Genomic DNA, 16201 nt, shown 5'->3' with positions numbered 1-16201 from the left:
GCTGAAATTGTACAAATCTAGACTGATACTTTGTTGAGTAAACAGCCTGATGAGGACATACTATACACATAGACAAACTCAAAGGACCCTTGGTGTGTGGCTGGAAGTGGGCAGGATAGTCACAGAGTGACTGCCAAAGCAAGGCTTGTATTACAGGGATCCCAGGATATCAGACACCAGGCGGCCTGTGCTCCCTCCAGGCAGGGCAGAGTCTGGCAGCTGGCCCATAGCCCAGATAGCTATAATCAGCTCCATTACCTGTAGCACCGACTTCCATTTAGGAGCCCTCATAGTGGAACTATGGCTTCACTGCGGGGATTAAGGATACTGAGAATTTAGGAAAAGTACAAAGCATGCAGTTGCACATGCTATATCTACACCTGCTGCAAACACACACAGACACACACATATATTTATATATGTACACACAGGAACACATTCATAACTGCATGCCACACTAACGTGTAGTGAATGAATGGAGAGAGATTTTCTGGGCTTTAAGTGTCTTGGCACAAGGCCTTTCTTTTATCTTCACCCTCTGTGAAAGGAAAGATTAAGAATATATTCTGCTCTGTTTAAGGGGAAAATCAGCTGTCTTTTGACAAGTACATTGTAGCCCACAGTTTTCTGTCCAGAATACAAAGAGACATTTATCACTGCAGCTGGGGTAAGGGAGGAAGGGGAGGAGGGGGGTCTCCTGCGCTGCAGCAATGTGCATTTCTCCTTTTTTTTTTAACCCCTATTACTTCCTTTCTGTGGGAAAAACACTACACCTCCATCCTCCTCAATCCATTTGCGATTTCATCTGTTTTATTTTTCTTTAATTTTACTTCCTACCCCCAGTTGCCTTTGTCTTCTCCATCCTGATTTTTATCTTAGTTCTCATCACCTTCTTTCTCGTGACAATATTATAGCTCAGATGGAATATGTAACAGTAATATGTAAAGTTATGTCGTCCTTCTCAGTTGTGGCAACAAAAGGTTACTACCTCAGGCAGAGTGCTATAATATTTCCATATTTTCCTCTCCTCATGTATATTCAGTGAGAGTGATTTTTTTTTTCTGTAGCATTGTACTTTTGAAATGCAGATATCTCTTCTTGAAACTTTGCATATGCTATAAAACAGCATGGAAGATTGTGTTCATTGGATTTGGACTTAACAGAAGTTAAACAGAGGTTAAAGGGAAGTCATGGAAAACCACCACTATCATTACTATCTTCCATTTACCAATTAGCGTCAGTGTTCCCCTCTTTGACCCCTAGATGACCTTGCAGAGATGAGCTCAGTGTGTTGTAATTGAGCATTTTGAGTCAGCCTCAACAGTGGTAGGCACCGTGTGGTTGCTAGTAACCCAGATTATAAACTATTGATGAAAGAGGGAGATCACAGTAACGGAGAGGGGGAAGCTGCTGAGTTGTGCGTGGATGCAGATAGCATCCCCCCCAGCCTTTTCTTGGCCATCAGGTTCCACTAGTCCTTGCAGGCATTTTGTCTTTCGACGTGTCTTCATAATCCTCTGTGCTCTGTTTATTTATGACTCAGTGAATTAACATGCACCCTAGTGATTCAGATTAAAGGAGCGCATACTGCTCTCTTAAAGGGGGTCTTCTATGTTGATTAAGATTAAATTATAATGCAAATAACCTGCACACCACATCAAGTTCAATCTGAACTACTCTGGCATACACAGAGTGTATTCAGTCTGTTTGGACTTAGTTCACTGGTGCAAAAGGTCAAGAACTGAACTGACTCAGAGTGATATTTCTACACTGTGGTGTAGCTGGCGGTGGTGGATAATCAAATTAAGTAAATTTATCAGCATTAAAAAACATTCACAAAGGCCCTCTATTTCTGCATGTGCTGCTAATAAGATATTTCCTTAAGGCTGCCACATATCTTTCTGGGCATTAACCTAATTATCATATCACATTAGTATATTATGTAAAATCAGGTTAGTGTGAAACATTTGTAAATACTGCAGTAACTGTTACATTAATCTGCTTAGTTGCAGAGATAGGGTTGATAATATATATATAAAAATGCTTTTGATAAATTCCAGGAGGTTTTAATGTTATTCATTTTATGTATAATTGAATGGGAGAGAGAATCCACTTCCAAGTGGAAGCATGTCTTGCCAGCCAAATCTGACTTTTTTTATACCACTCTGTACCCCCCTCTTTAAAGGGGAGGATAAAAGGTAATGAGAGAGGTCGTTGTTGTACGTTTAATAGCAGACCGAAATGTCCCAGAATGGCTCTTTTAATGATGTGCCTCTTCTCGTGCAGTCCTCGTTAAGGGGGATGAGATCAGAATGCATGAGAGGACAGGTGAGGGACCATGGCCATATACTGCATACCCCCCCTCACCCCCACCCCACCCCCACCCCTCAAGATCTGCAGCGAGGGGGTCTCAGGCTCCTTTGTGTATTCTCCAGCTCATCTTAGAAGTTCAGTGCTCGTCTGTATTCAGATCACATCAGCATCAGAAAATAAATAAAGCAAGCAATCAGGCCATGACCTCTTATACCCACAGTACTTAGAGACCCCCCACTAATACCACCCTTCCTCCCCCTCCTTCTCCTCTGTTGCACTTACATAGGTTAACTAGCTTGGATTTTGCAACTGAATGTCAAGGCTTGGTGTTTGGCTTTACCACAGGCAAGTTGTTCCTCAGCTGTCTCTAGAGAAAAGGAACTCAAGGATCGAGAGGAGCAGGGGAATTGGATCTTTGACACCTGTCACTTCCACTCTGCTGCACCTTGCTCTCTTGCCACACATAAGGACTTTTCATGTCACAGCTCAGCATGTTATCATGAGTGGCACAGGGCTGAGAAATCCAATTCCTACCACTGTGTCAGACCCCTGCTATCATCCTTATGTATGCTATAGTCATGTTCCTTAAATCAGAAAAGATGTGCTTATTAGTTCTTTCTCTTTTCTTCAGGCCAGTCTTCCACCTCCATTTCAATCTGTGTCTTAGATACTGCTGTAGCTCTCTCATGGACTGCCTCACCAGTGACACTCCTCTATATAGTGTAGCGCTGGCAGGTGGGCGGCTAATGCTACACACATTGGTTGTGACTGTCTTATATTAAGTGGTATCATGGTGCAAAGCTCACTGTGGTGGATAATGGAGAACCTGGGGAGAATCAGAATGCCTCCCAGATGCCAAACAGATTGGCCTTGTGACAGAGAAATGGAAGTGCATTAGAAAGTGTTAGAAGGCCTCCTTCTTGCTTTTCCTCTACCCAGTAGGTGGAAATCTAATGCATCTCTACGCAATGGAGACCTTGCTGTGTTTTTTCTTATTTCTTTTATCTGCTGCTAAGTGATGCTGTCTCTCTGGTTCAGTAGAAAATAGTGGAATTGTTTTTTTGTTTGCTTTTTCAAGCCACGACCTGCTTTTCCAAGGTGGCCCACCTCCTCTTCCTGTATTGATAACTTGCCCATCATACCGCATACTATCACAATCGCAATCTTAGTGTCGTACTTTGAGAAATTTGTTTTTTTTTTTTTCAAAAAGGAAAGAAAAAATGGAAAACATAAGGACATAAGAGAGTAGGAACCATGCTGGTGCTCCTATGACAAGATAAAATGGAATATAAAACAGTCCTGGCTAGCGTAATGTGGCTTCACATTCAGTCATGTTCACTTTGTATTAATTATGTAAGGCCACTCTTTTGAGGCAAAGCAGAAGTTCACAGAGGGAGAAGAAATCCGAGATATTGGTTTTCTGCCCGGTGTGCATTTCAGATGGCTAAAAGAAATAACACTCAAGAGATGAAAAAGTAATCATTTTTCACTATGAGAAATGTTTGCACCAAAAAAAAAAAAATAGTAATAATAATAATAAAAAAAATACAATTCGAATTTTGGTAGTTGTGAAAAAAAATGAAATGGACTTCCTGTTCAGTAAAAGCCCTATACCACACAAAGCAGTGTTTTCTATCTTCCACTGTGCTCTTGCCTTGACATTAGCACTTTCTGTTTTCTCTCCTGGAATCTTTATACTTTATTAGAGTTTCCAGTTTCATTAAAGAATATTAATTGTCAGTCTTAGATCACATTTACGCCTGTTTTTACCTCAAAGTTTTTCACACAGTATAATAATAGTCCTTAGTGCTTCTATCTTTAAGCCAACTCTCCTTCTCCTTTCCATCCCCACTCACTATGTACAGTAGCTTTCATCTATCCGCCAAACCCCATTCATTGATGTAATTTAAGAGTGTGCCCCTTTGCTTCTCTCAGACTCAAGGTTTAGGAGCAAATTAGCTCGCTAGCTCGGTCAAGCTTAAACACAGAAATGCTGCATTTGTTCCAGTGTATTTAAAGATGTCCTCTGCAGATGCAATGTAGGAGAAACGAGCCAAGCAGACAGAGGCAGGCAGGCAGGCGGTCTGGAAGGCTGGCATTGTGGAGCGGGGCCAGTTTTGCAACAGGGACGCCGGCAGCCTGCTGTGCTGAGTTTGAGGGGTTGTATTGTATTGTTGCTGGGGGCCTTCAGTGCCTGGGTACAGGTTAATTTGAAGATCATCATTAGAAGGGCAATTTGGCTGCTTAGAATTTACAAGGGCAAATTTGCCATGCCATTGTAGCACAATGTACATGAAACACACTACTTGAAAGCATACAGCGGCAGATGCAGTCAGTTTAGAAAAAGACTCTTTTAATCTTTCACTGGTATCGTGTTGCTTCTAAACTAAAATCGCAAAGATTGTAACTGTGAATTATACCATCTGTTTTCTCAGGAACCGAGAGAACCAAGCGTAGCACTAACTACATTATAACCATTCTTACAATTTCTGTTGGTAATACAAAAATATGGAAATAAAGCAAAGCTTTTTATATGCTTTACAATGCTTTCCAATCAAAGAAAATTGCAGTTTTGTCCCTGGAACCTTTGAAAGATTCCTTCATGCATGAGCTTTCCCCACCCCGCCATAAAATGCAGTTTCAATTGGAAATACATCAAATTACGTGAACAAGATGATTTGGACTTTAATTGCCTTTTTAATATATTAAAACACTTCTAATCCAAAAATGAAATTTATCTGATGAAATTCATCACTGCATTACATCCTTGATTAGTTTTTTTTTCTTGGAAAGTTATATATGGCACAAAATTATCTAATTTACTACAGTAAAGTGATTTCTTTGTTCCTATGAAAGTGTTATGGTTGGCATCATTATCTTGCAGCGGAAGAAACGACATGCATAGTACAAATTATTTTATCGTCTGTAGTTATTAGCTTTACAGAATTAAGGAAATATATAATAAAACTCCAATCAAACTACTTTTAATAACCTTTCAGTATCTGATATGTATGTGAAATATTTAAGTCCAAGTGTTTTATTTTTGCTTAGTTGCCTAACAATGACAATTAGCCCTAAGGACAGTGGTTTGACTGAAACAGCGAATCATGAATAAAATCTCATTGGGATGTGGGATAATAATAAGTATTTTAGTGTCAACTGAGGGATGTACACTGTGAGAGTGTAATTTTCTCTACCACATCTCTGTATATTGTATGATTTGGCTAATTTTCTGGCAGACGTGATACTAGTCTTCCCAGAGGTTTTCTGGTGTTTTGTGGACATGTAAGTCTATTGTTCTGGTGATGGAGCCTATGTTAAGAACCTTTCTGCTGCCTCTTTAACACAGGACAGCTGTGTACAGCCAGGCTTAGTTCTTTATGCCCTTCTGTCTGGGTTAAATCCAGTCCAGAGTGCCTGCTGAGAGAGTTAAATGGTCACTGGCTCGTGTAATATATGAAAACCAGGGCATAAATTCTGATATCTGCTCAAACAAGACCTGACCACTGTAAATCATGCCCCTTCAAGTGTTCTTTATTTCATGACCAGAGCCAAGGGTAATACTTTCAGAGCCTTTAAAACTGTTACTGAGACACTGCAACCTCTAGGAGCCAGTTATGGTAGGAGTAGGGCACAATAAGGTGAGAGAATTCTCTCAGCAAAATAGTATTTGTTGCCAGGGCATGGAAACCAGCCCACCCACGTATGTCATAATGACAGCCAGTTCACATCGTTTCCACTACATCAAGCAGTCCATTGGCTAGTGGTCCTGCTTTTGAACAAAACAGTGCTCTGCAATGACATAGTGATTTATAAAACAGCATAGCGATCACTTTTTTCATCCCGCTGCTGTTACACAGCTGTTAAACAGATGCCGTTTGTACCAATTTAGAGGCTAGTGCATTGTTTGTCAACACCACTTTGGAAATTCATTCTTTATACCCAGGCCCATTATAGAAAGCTCTAGCTTTGCTGGATAGGCCAGCAGCAAGGGAAGGAACATGCAGTGGAAGTAAAAATTTGCAGAATTTGGCAAGAACTGTTGCTAGCACTTAGAACAATTATTGACAAGCATTTAGAAAGAAAATAAACTGTAAGAGTGGCTCAAAATGAAGTTAACTTGCCATCTTAGATCAGGCCTGGTAGAAGTGACAAGCTGTCAGCCACTCTGCAGTGCTGGACATATTAGACAGTGAATTTGTTCTTGATAAATTGACTGCTACTAATGCTCAGAAATATAACCAAGGCCCTATGAACCCCAGGCTTCAGCAGTCAGTAAAAGACAGTACTAACAAGGCCACACAGTGTGTCTAATTTTCTTGACAATTAATAATTGACCGGGAGAACTGAAGGAATTCTGAACAGATAGGCAGAAATTAGAGAAAGGTTTTTGGGTGAAGGATTCATTTAATTACATCAATGTATGTGAGACAGTAGAACTGATTAGATGAAAGAGGAAGACAAAAGGAGAGGACGCATAAAGGATGGCCCTGTGCAGGGAACTGTGAGGGATGAATTAGAGGGTTTCAGGGGGGATAGCTTGATGTGACTGAACCAGATGCTGTAGGGAGAAGGAGAGGACTCGATGCTGTGCAGAGAATGATGGCTTACGTGGCGCAGTAAGGGTGCCCCTCTACTGTTTGTAAAAACAAGACCATCACACTCCATCTTGCTGCTCCCGCAGGAGCCAAGCCTCAAGGCTGATTTATGGCCCACAGACTGAATTGGCTGGCTGGGATGACAGCAGTGCTTGGACTCTCCCTTGTGAGTAGTGTAGGAGGCTGCTTGGCCAAGCCTCAGCCTCAGCTGGCCGTAGAACTGTCCTTTGCTGTAGTTAGGACTGACTAGATGTTAAGCTTTATTTGTCGTGTTAGGATCGGATAAGACCAAACCTGTTAGGTCTTGAGCATACTTTGATCTCTGAGCACTAACCAACCACAGTCAGTCACCCTCTGTTCGGTTGGTGCAATATTTTTTTTTCCCTCCCTTGTGACGCTTTCATCAGCTTTTGCATTACAGGCTCCATCAAGACTCTGTAGTAACAATTTAGATTTAATCATGCTTTGCCATGTGACTGCCAGGATGGAAAATTAATATGGAGAGGAATTAGAAAACAGCCCTCTCATTGTTAAAGATACTGTGGAATACCAAGATGAGCTCAGAAAAGTGAACATTTTAGCAGCAAATGAAAACCCTCTGTACGCCACACAGAAGAACTGTTGGCTGTCCTCAGAAAGTGTCCTCGGGACTTCGGTCACATTTATAAATTATGTGCAGATTTTTGGATTTTACACCTGCACTCTCACAGTGAAATGAAAAGGGGAACATAGCTTAATGACAGTGTTGCTGTTTGAGTCAACACAGCAGAATAATAATTGCCTTTTTCGACTATTTGATAGTGTTGCTACTGAATATTTAATGGTTATTAATATCAAAGACAATGAGGTAACAACAGAAAAACAAGCAAAAAAAAAAAAAAAATCAAAGGGAATTGGTAAAGTCTGTGGAGGCTATAAGTAAAGCATAGCGAGGTTTAAATTAGTCCACATTATTTCCTTTCATAACAGCTACATCACAGGAAGCTGTGATACTGTCTGGCTGTCTGTTTAGTAGCATCTGTTTTTATAAATCAGTTGAAATCCATTGTTTCTGCTACATCAAAAATGTCAGCATATAGAGGAAGTACAAAAAAAGTAGTTTAAGACAAAAGTGGCATTCTTTGTAAAACGATTTATCATACCATACTGCTGTTCCTGCGCTGCTGTGCATGATTCTTTTTAGGGTTCATCATCATGTAAAACCAGACTGACTGAATTGTGTCATACTGCAATTCCCTGTTGCCTTGTGGTAGTTAAACTAAGAAATACAGAATGACGATTTTGTCAGCTGAATCTGGTTCATATCCACTCAGCCCTGTCTCTGGCCCTTCATACTGCCATTCTCTTTCTTGCTGCTGCTTATGCTGATTTTAAAGGATTACATCATCATTTTCTACCTTGAGGCTGTATGCGCTACTTTTGGGGGGGATAAGCGTTTCCGTTTTCCAAGTCAGACTCCGTGCTTTAGCCAAACAGGACGCAGAATAGGTGGCGAAAGCTCAGGGAATTATACAGGGAGGCAGCCCTTCACTGAACGCATCCCTTCCCTTTTGTGTCAGTGGATTTTAGTCTTTTGCTGAATCTTTTTTTTTTTGCTACATTAGCAGCAAACAAATAGCACCTGCAGCTGTATAACATGAAGGGATCATTATATGCAGTGCACAAGGGTAAACTGAGCAATGAGCTTGTCAGGATGTGGGATTCCCACGCTGAAACTAAAGATCTGTCTGCTGTAAGTCGAAGTTCAGACGCCTTCATCTGATTGAGGCAAATAGACAGGATTGAATCGGCTGCCAGCAGGTAACAGATGCAAGATGAAATGGCATGGGTTTTCTCTCTGTGTTGATGCAAAGTGATGCTATTCCAGGTAACTACAAACAAGAAAAACATGGACACCACTATCAGGAGACTCTGGCTTTTCCATATGAAATATGCAATATTATATATATATATATATATATATATATATATATATATATATATATATATATATATATATATATATATATATATATATATATATATATATGCTGCTTGTAACTCCTGGTGGAGCTACCTCCTTAATTAATAGGAATTAAATCATGGATCGGAAATGTTCCCAGTGACATCCTGCTCTGTACTTTACTCTAAATCTGTTCCTGAAGCTGATTGGCAAGCTTATTTTCCTGATAACTTTGAATGCACATTCACAGCAGGAGGGCCTTCACTGTCTTCTATTCTGTACTTGTTGACTTCCAAATCTAAGTAGTGCTGTAAAAGCCTTTAATTCATCTCTTACCATTACACTAAGCTTGTTTTTTTTTTTTCTTTTAATGGGAGGAGATTACATTTTGTTAAAGGTCGATGGCCTGTCACTTTTTTCATTTAAATTCAGTCTCCTCCAGTTTTTGGGGGCCTTTTAGAGCAACATCTGCGTTTTATGAAGCTGTGAGGAGAGGCAGGATGTGTGAGTGTTAATAGCACTTGGCTTTCATAACAATGTCATTTATAACCCAGTTGCTCGCTCATAGACCCCTAAAGGAAAGGAGAGAAATGGCATTCACCACATTTGCACGCACAGCTCAGTAGAGAGCATACAACTTGTGTATGTTTCTTTGTGCCTCAAGTCTTTTCATGCCTTAGAAAGTGCTTTAGGCTATAGAAATAAGCCAAAGTGTTTAGAGGAAATTGCATTCATTACCAAGATACTTGCAAATTTTTTAAACAGTGGAGAAAAAGATCTACTTTGTCAAATATGTCAAACAAGAATTTGGGAGAAATTTCAGATTACTAAATATAGAGCTCAACTTTTGAATAGATATGAAACAAAGGTTTTCCGTAAGAGTAGTAAATACTCATACTAATCCATAATCTTTGTAAATATGTTTTTGCTTCTGTGACTAAAAAAAAAAAAAAAAATGCTTAATGCATCTTTAATGTTCACTTCATTGCTATCGATCAAAATAAAGACATAAAAAAAAAAAATCATGCGTTTTAAAGTGCCGTTCCAGACAAAGCAGTTATTCGGGGTTAAAAAGGCTTTGAAATGGATTTAAAAGTACCGTGGCAAAAGACAAGCTAATCATGCTTTTTAAAATTTTTATTTATTTTCTATTCATCATCCTCTATTATGTTCTTGGTACCTGGAAAAAAAAAAACTTTCTGTTGTGATTGCATTATTACATTTTGATTGGCTATGTTTAAACAAAACCCCCAACTCAATGCCTTTTGTCTCCTTGATTGCGGCCATTGCAGTTCCTTGGACCAATCAGCATTCATTGAAATTTCCATATATACATCACAAGACTGTAACTAGTGGGAAATGTTCGTTTTTCACATATTATTTCTTCTCGGCCTCATCAAACGAGTTTAGATGTATAATAGTTAAATAAAGCAGCCTCATTTTTCTGTGTTATGTATAATGCGGATAATACTGTGTAATAATATTTCAAAAAATAATACATATTATTAAATTACGTGTACTTGAACTACATTTAAGATGGTTCTTACAAAGCCACCCTTGTAAGCAACAGGATATCCTTACCCCCTTTGAGAGAATACCATGTCTGTGTGAGCCAGCCTGTGCGCAATTAGACAGATTTAATGAAAGGAATTTTCGTCTGTCACATGGACATTGGTTACTCACGGCTTGCGATCTTGGTGCTGGCATTCATGTTTTTTGCCCACAGGCGATGACTCCTTCAGAATTTTATTCCCTTTACTGGCAGACAGCTCATGATATCCTTAACTTACTCATTCAGTTATTCAGTTACCATATTGTGGTAACTGGTCATATCTGTCAGTCTCATGAGATTATACTTTATGAGAGACAACTCTCGCATATCTGCCCCTAAAAATCCTGTCTCCAGTCTTTAAATATCGATCCCCAGGGCCTTAGCGGAGGTGCCTCTCATGAGTGCAGAAAAGGAGGGAGAAAAACAGATCATTAGTGATTTTAATTAGGTGATCTGTCAAGCTGCGATTGCCAGATGTAAGTGTATGCATTTGGGTCGATCGCAATCCCTCTCACAATCCCTTCTTGTCACCTTGGGCCTCCGGAAAGGAGGATGGCTCTCGCTTGGAGTAAAACAAGCAGTAGGGGAGCAAAGAAATATGTCATTGTGCATGTGTGTTACAGGTTTCTTCTTGAGATCAGAGCACAGGGAAAACACAGGGAAAAGAGTACGGAAAAGAGTACGGTTTTGTATAGAGATTTTGTGAAATAAGTTCTATTTTCTTTTTTTTCAAAGATATGCTGCTAATGCTAGAAATCTGACACCACCACCATTTTCTAAATGAAATCTACAGAGGACAAACAAACTTGTGTTTACATGAGATTTTGGAGTACTGATCTTTTGACTGTTAAAGAACAAACAAGAATTACAGTATTTGAGTTTGAGTAAGAGACTTCAGCTTCTTTTGTTGTTATAATGATGCAGAAATGTTCTTAAACGTTCTTCCCTCAGAACAACAAAATGCAGAAGACGCAGTTATACAGACTCAGACAAATCTTTTTTTCACTTCAGCGTTAAACATCATTACATATTTATAACCCGGCGCCAGATGACAGAGACAAAGAGGGAGAGAGATATGAACCGTGCAGCAACACCGCAACTCGTCTGGTGTCTTTCTTTGCGAGATATCTGATTGCAATGTTCAAACCTGCCTTTCATCTAATGTTGATACAGGAAACACAATTATACAACAGATGCAAATGGACTTTTGATTTAACAATACATCTTTTAATTGGTATATTAGACATGCCCCAAACATCCAGCCATAGTTATCACGGAGTAGTGTTAAAGGGACTGGAGTCTTGAGCTGATGTAGATAGGATGCATCACTGCAAAAACATTTTGAAATCCTTAACTCATTATGTATAAGTTAAGATAAAATGCATCATAATTTTCATCTGGATGAGATGCAATATAAAGATGGAAATTAACTGTTTTTAAGAACAAATATAACAATCTGGGTTTCTCTTTGTTCCCTCACAGATCCCAGTGAAGGCTTTCACTGCCAAGACGAGTGTCGCATCCTAGGCCACTCTGACCGCTGTTGGATGCCTCGTGTTTCAGTCCCGGCACGTGCCAAGTCACCTGAGCACGCTCGTAACGTCATTGCCTTGTCTATTGAGGCAACCACAGTGGATGTGCCACACTATGAGGATGGCACAACAAAGAGGACTTTTGCCACCTTTGGCAAGGATGGGCCTGAAGATGTGGAACGAGGAGAAATAAAGGGAAAGCGGACTCAGGAGTCTCAGGTGTGTAGCCCCAAGGCGAATGGAGGGGCTATTCGTGAAGCTGGCAATGGGCGTGAAGCAGCCAGTCCCATCACTTCCCCTGTGCACCTGAAGAGCCCAGTGTCCAAGCCATCATCTGCCTACAACACACTTAAATGCCGTGACGCAGAGCGAATTGCCAACCACAGCCTGCTGCGGCAGCCGGAGGGGAAGGACAGTGAGCCGGCTGTAAGGGAGATCAACACACTTCTCCACGATGGCCGAGACAAGGAATCCCCCAGCAGCAAGCGCCTGAAGGACATTGTGCTTTAGCAAGCTACTCTATGACACACACCAACATGTATACACACATCCAGTGTAAACTCACATATATATACCCCGCAATAGCTGTGTATACACAGAAGAAAATCTGGCTGTGGCAGTAGAGAGAGACACACCCATTTGCAGTATACAAAATTGAAAACCCAGCTTGGGCTGATGATGAACTGAAGTATGCTTCAGCTAGTTGTGTGCTCAGGCCCAGTAGTGGATGTGGCTTCGTTGTAGTCGCAGTACTTTTTCCTTGTTTGCTTTTTGTTCAGTTTTTTTTTTTTTTTCCTTTCAGCCTGCAGTGAGTGGACAGGCAGGTTACTGTTGACTGCATGGACACGGCCAGTGGAGCTCTCCAGCCCTTGACCCAAAGCAGGACGCTACATGTTTGGACACCTGAGGTGCCAGTTCATACGTACAGTTATGCCTTTTGAACTACTTTTGTATCACAAACTGATATTTGCCTTCTTTGGTTTTGCAGTCTGTTTTAGCTGCCAAAATCGCTCTTTGTTCCTTTGTATAGAGTTCCGTCACTGTAATAAACAACAGATACACACAGGATTCATCCAAAAATATCATCAATTTACTCCTTCAGAAGTTTTCAGTGCATTCAGGAGAAGGAAGGTGAAGCCTCTCGGTCTCATCTCTCCTTCTCCCTGACTAATAAGAGAAACTTTCTCTGCATATCCCTGAGGACATCCTTGTGTCATCAGACTGTGAGGTCCTTACAGTATTTATATTTTATCACGGATGGAGCTGATTAAACTCTCGTCTGCCAAGCCGCTCTGAATACAGGAAGTGGGACAGACAGATTCTTGTGATCAAATTGCGTTGTATGAAAAAAAGAAAAAAAAAAAAAAAAAAAAAAGAATTACTGCTTTTGAAATCTCCTGTGCCCAACCTTGATTGTAGCCAGTGGAGCACAAATTAGGACTTTGTGCTTTGGTCTTGTACTTTTTTTGACTTTTGACTATGGGGCTAGGATAGAAGGGATCGTCACTCATGTCTTGCTATGTGAAACTCTGTATAGGGTTTACTATTATCATTTTTAATAACCTGTTGTTATGTGACAATCCCTTTAATGTTTTGTTTCAAGAGAAAAAAATGAATAAACATTGGTGTTCAACTGAAGCTACAGTAGCGTTTGTTACACAAACACAAAAATAAAAAAAAACATATATGCCAAAATATATTTTATAAATAATTTAAAATGTATAATGAGAATATTTAATGCTGTGTAGTTATTTTATGAGTAAGTTATACTTGAAATTAACTTGCTTTTGTTCATTTGTCTTTTGCTTTTATATTGAACCGGATTAGTTTTTTTTTTTGTTTTTTTTATGTTCAAAACTTGGATTATTTTTTTTGTTTACTGTGTGATCCCTGGCAACTGTTGACTTGCAGTCTACCTTGTTGTAAAGAGTTTCTTATTGGTCAGTTCTTGTGCCATCCAGTTTCTGTGTGGGCTACCAGAAAATGTAAAAAAGACAAAAAAAATTTAATAAAACAACAACAACAACAAAAAAAAAAAGCGATTTCAGCACCAACATTAGTGTGTCAGTTCAATGAGCTTAGAGTGAGATAGCAAAAGAAACCAAAAAAGATGCAAACAAAACCTTAATGATTGCAGGATGTTGCTTCATCTTAGTATCTAAGGAGAAAGAACAGCTTCCAGTGTTCTCCAGGCTGTAATGAGGTTCCACCTATTTTATCTGTGCAATAGGTTGGCTTTCCTATAGGGCCCAATCATGTGGGAAAAAAAAAAAAACAAAACTTTTTCAGCCTCAGATGAAGGCATTGTGATGTGCAGATTAGCTTTACTCAGCACTGCTGTCACCCCGTACTATCTGTGTTCTCCTGGTCTCAAAGCTAAGGTTGAGACCACAGTGGTAAAAACAGGGCTCTCCCTTACTATGAGCTCCACACAACAGACTGGGTGGAATCATGCGAGAAAGAACTAAGGTCTGGGAAGAACCGTGTTGCACATCAGCAATGTGGTTTTATGTTGCTTTGCAGTAAACAATGTACAATGTGGAAAAACATGAATGAAAATGGACAAATTGCATACAACTAGATCTTGTAGCTGAATGTTTTGCTGGTCTCACCCATGGCTTCTGGCAACATGAAAATCGGAATAATCACTGAATGTATACAGCAGCTTATAATTAAACTATTAAATGTTCTTTGCTTTGTTTCCTTGTTTTTACTTGACACCAGTGAAGTTTGAGGTTGAATTGAAATTTGAATCCTCTGCTTCTTAACAACCATTGTGTCTTGGAGTACCCTAAGGAGTTCTCAGATCACCAGTAGGATTAACATTAGTGTAGGGGCAGTAACACAGCGTAAATGTATTAAACACAGTGCTGACCAAATACGCACAGTACTGTGCAAAAGTCTCAAACCACCCCTCATTTCTTTATATTTTGCAAGGAAAATGGGAAATTGGTGCAGCAACTTATTGAAATGTGCAAACATGAATGGAAATACAGAGCATAAGGCAAAATCAGAGTCTGTACAATTCTAACATGCTTGAAGGTCAGTATTCGATGTATGGTACAAGCATTTTTGTTCTTTAACACAGTCTGAACTCTCATCGGCAAGCTTTTGTCATTTCTTTAAGCAGTCTTCAGGAATCATTCTCCAGGTTTCTTGAAGGACATTCAAAGTTCTTTGGATATTTGTTGCCTTTTCTTTCATTCTTTGTCAAGATGATCCCACGCTGAGGTCCAGGTTCTGCGGAGGACAGTCCATGACTGATAGTGCTCCATTGTGTGTTGTGTTTTTCTATCCAGGTATGCTTTTACTGCATTGGCAGTGTGTTTGAGATCATTGTCATGCTGAAAAATGAAGCTAGTTTCAATCTGGTGCTTTCCAGATGGTATTGCATGGTGGATTAAAATTCAACAGTATTTTTCTATGTTCAGATTTCTAACAATTTTGACAAGCTCCCAAACACCACTGGCTGAAATGTAGCCCCAAACTATGCCAGAGCTTGCACTGTCCATATACAGTAGCTCAGCCTTTTCTCCTTGTTTCCCTTCCTTAAGAATGGCTCCATGACAGCCGCCCTCTCCACTGAGACCATTTCTGACGAGGCTGCAGTGAACAGACAGATTGACTTAAAAGACAGATGTATCTCCGAGGTCCTGCATCAGGTCTTTGTTGGATTTTTTTTTCTATTTCTTCAGGACAAGACTTTCAGATACTGTTGATCCATTGTAGATGATTTTTAAACCTGTCATTTCTTCTTTTGTCCTCCACTTGTCTAGTTTTCTCAGTTTATTTTAAGGTCACACAGGACACTATCCCTAGATGTGCCAAGTTTTCAGTGAATAGCTCTTTGGGAATTACATTGTTTGTGCAAAACTACTATTTTATGCCTGTCAAACTTGGCATTTTTCATAGATCCAACATTTTGCAACAGTTTTTACTAGAAACAAAGTGTCTAAATATACAATTTAAAAATGGCTCCTTGCTAATTTCTCTGGTACGTGCAGACACAACAGTGGCTCGTCCCTTGAGTTAGGCGCCTTTTTTATGCTTAAATGATTCATTGGTCAAATGTCAGGTACAAGGAGACTCATGTTCACTCATTTTCAGTCCACTTATTGAAGAAGTACAGCCGCGCCTAGAGAACTATTACTCAAGACAATTTTACTTTTTTTTTCCCCCCTTGGGAGGGGGGGGCAAGACTTTTGCACAGTACTGTACATTCAAATTGGAACAAAAAAACTGAGACATATGAACTGATTTCTTA

The 16201-nt window shown here is 39.8% G+C and overlaps 1 protein-coding gene across 1 annotated transcript in view; it reads left to right on the top strand.

The window, feature by feature from the left end:
• The window catches only part of pcdh19 (protocadherin 19), a 52148-nt gene extending 37550 nt beyond the window's left edge, over positions 1-14598 (top strand). The window contains 1 exon segment of the mRNA XM_030739460.1: positions 11888-14598. Coding sequence (XP_030595320.1) covers positions 11888-12447 — 560 coding nt within the window. The 3' untranslated portion in view covers positions 12448-14598.
• The last annotated feature ends 1603 nt before the right edge of the window (positions 14599-16201 follow it).

This window comes from Archocentrus centrarchus, chromosome 10 (genome assembly GCF_007364275.1).
Source record: "Archocentrus centrarchus isolate MPI-CPG fArcCen1 chromosome 10, fArcCen1, whole genome shotgun sequence".
Classification (NCBI taxonomy): Eukaryota; Metazoa; Chordata; class Actinopteri; order Cichliformes; family Cichlidae; genus Archocentrus; species Archocentrus centrarchus.
Note: the sequence above shows the minus strand (reverse complement) of the source record. Positions and strands in the feature narration are given on the sequence as shown.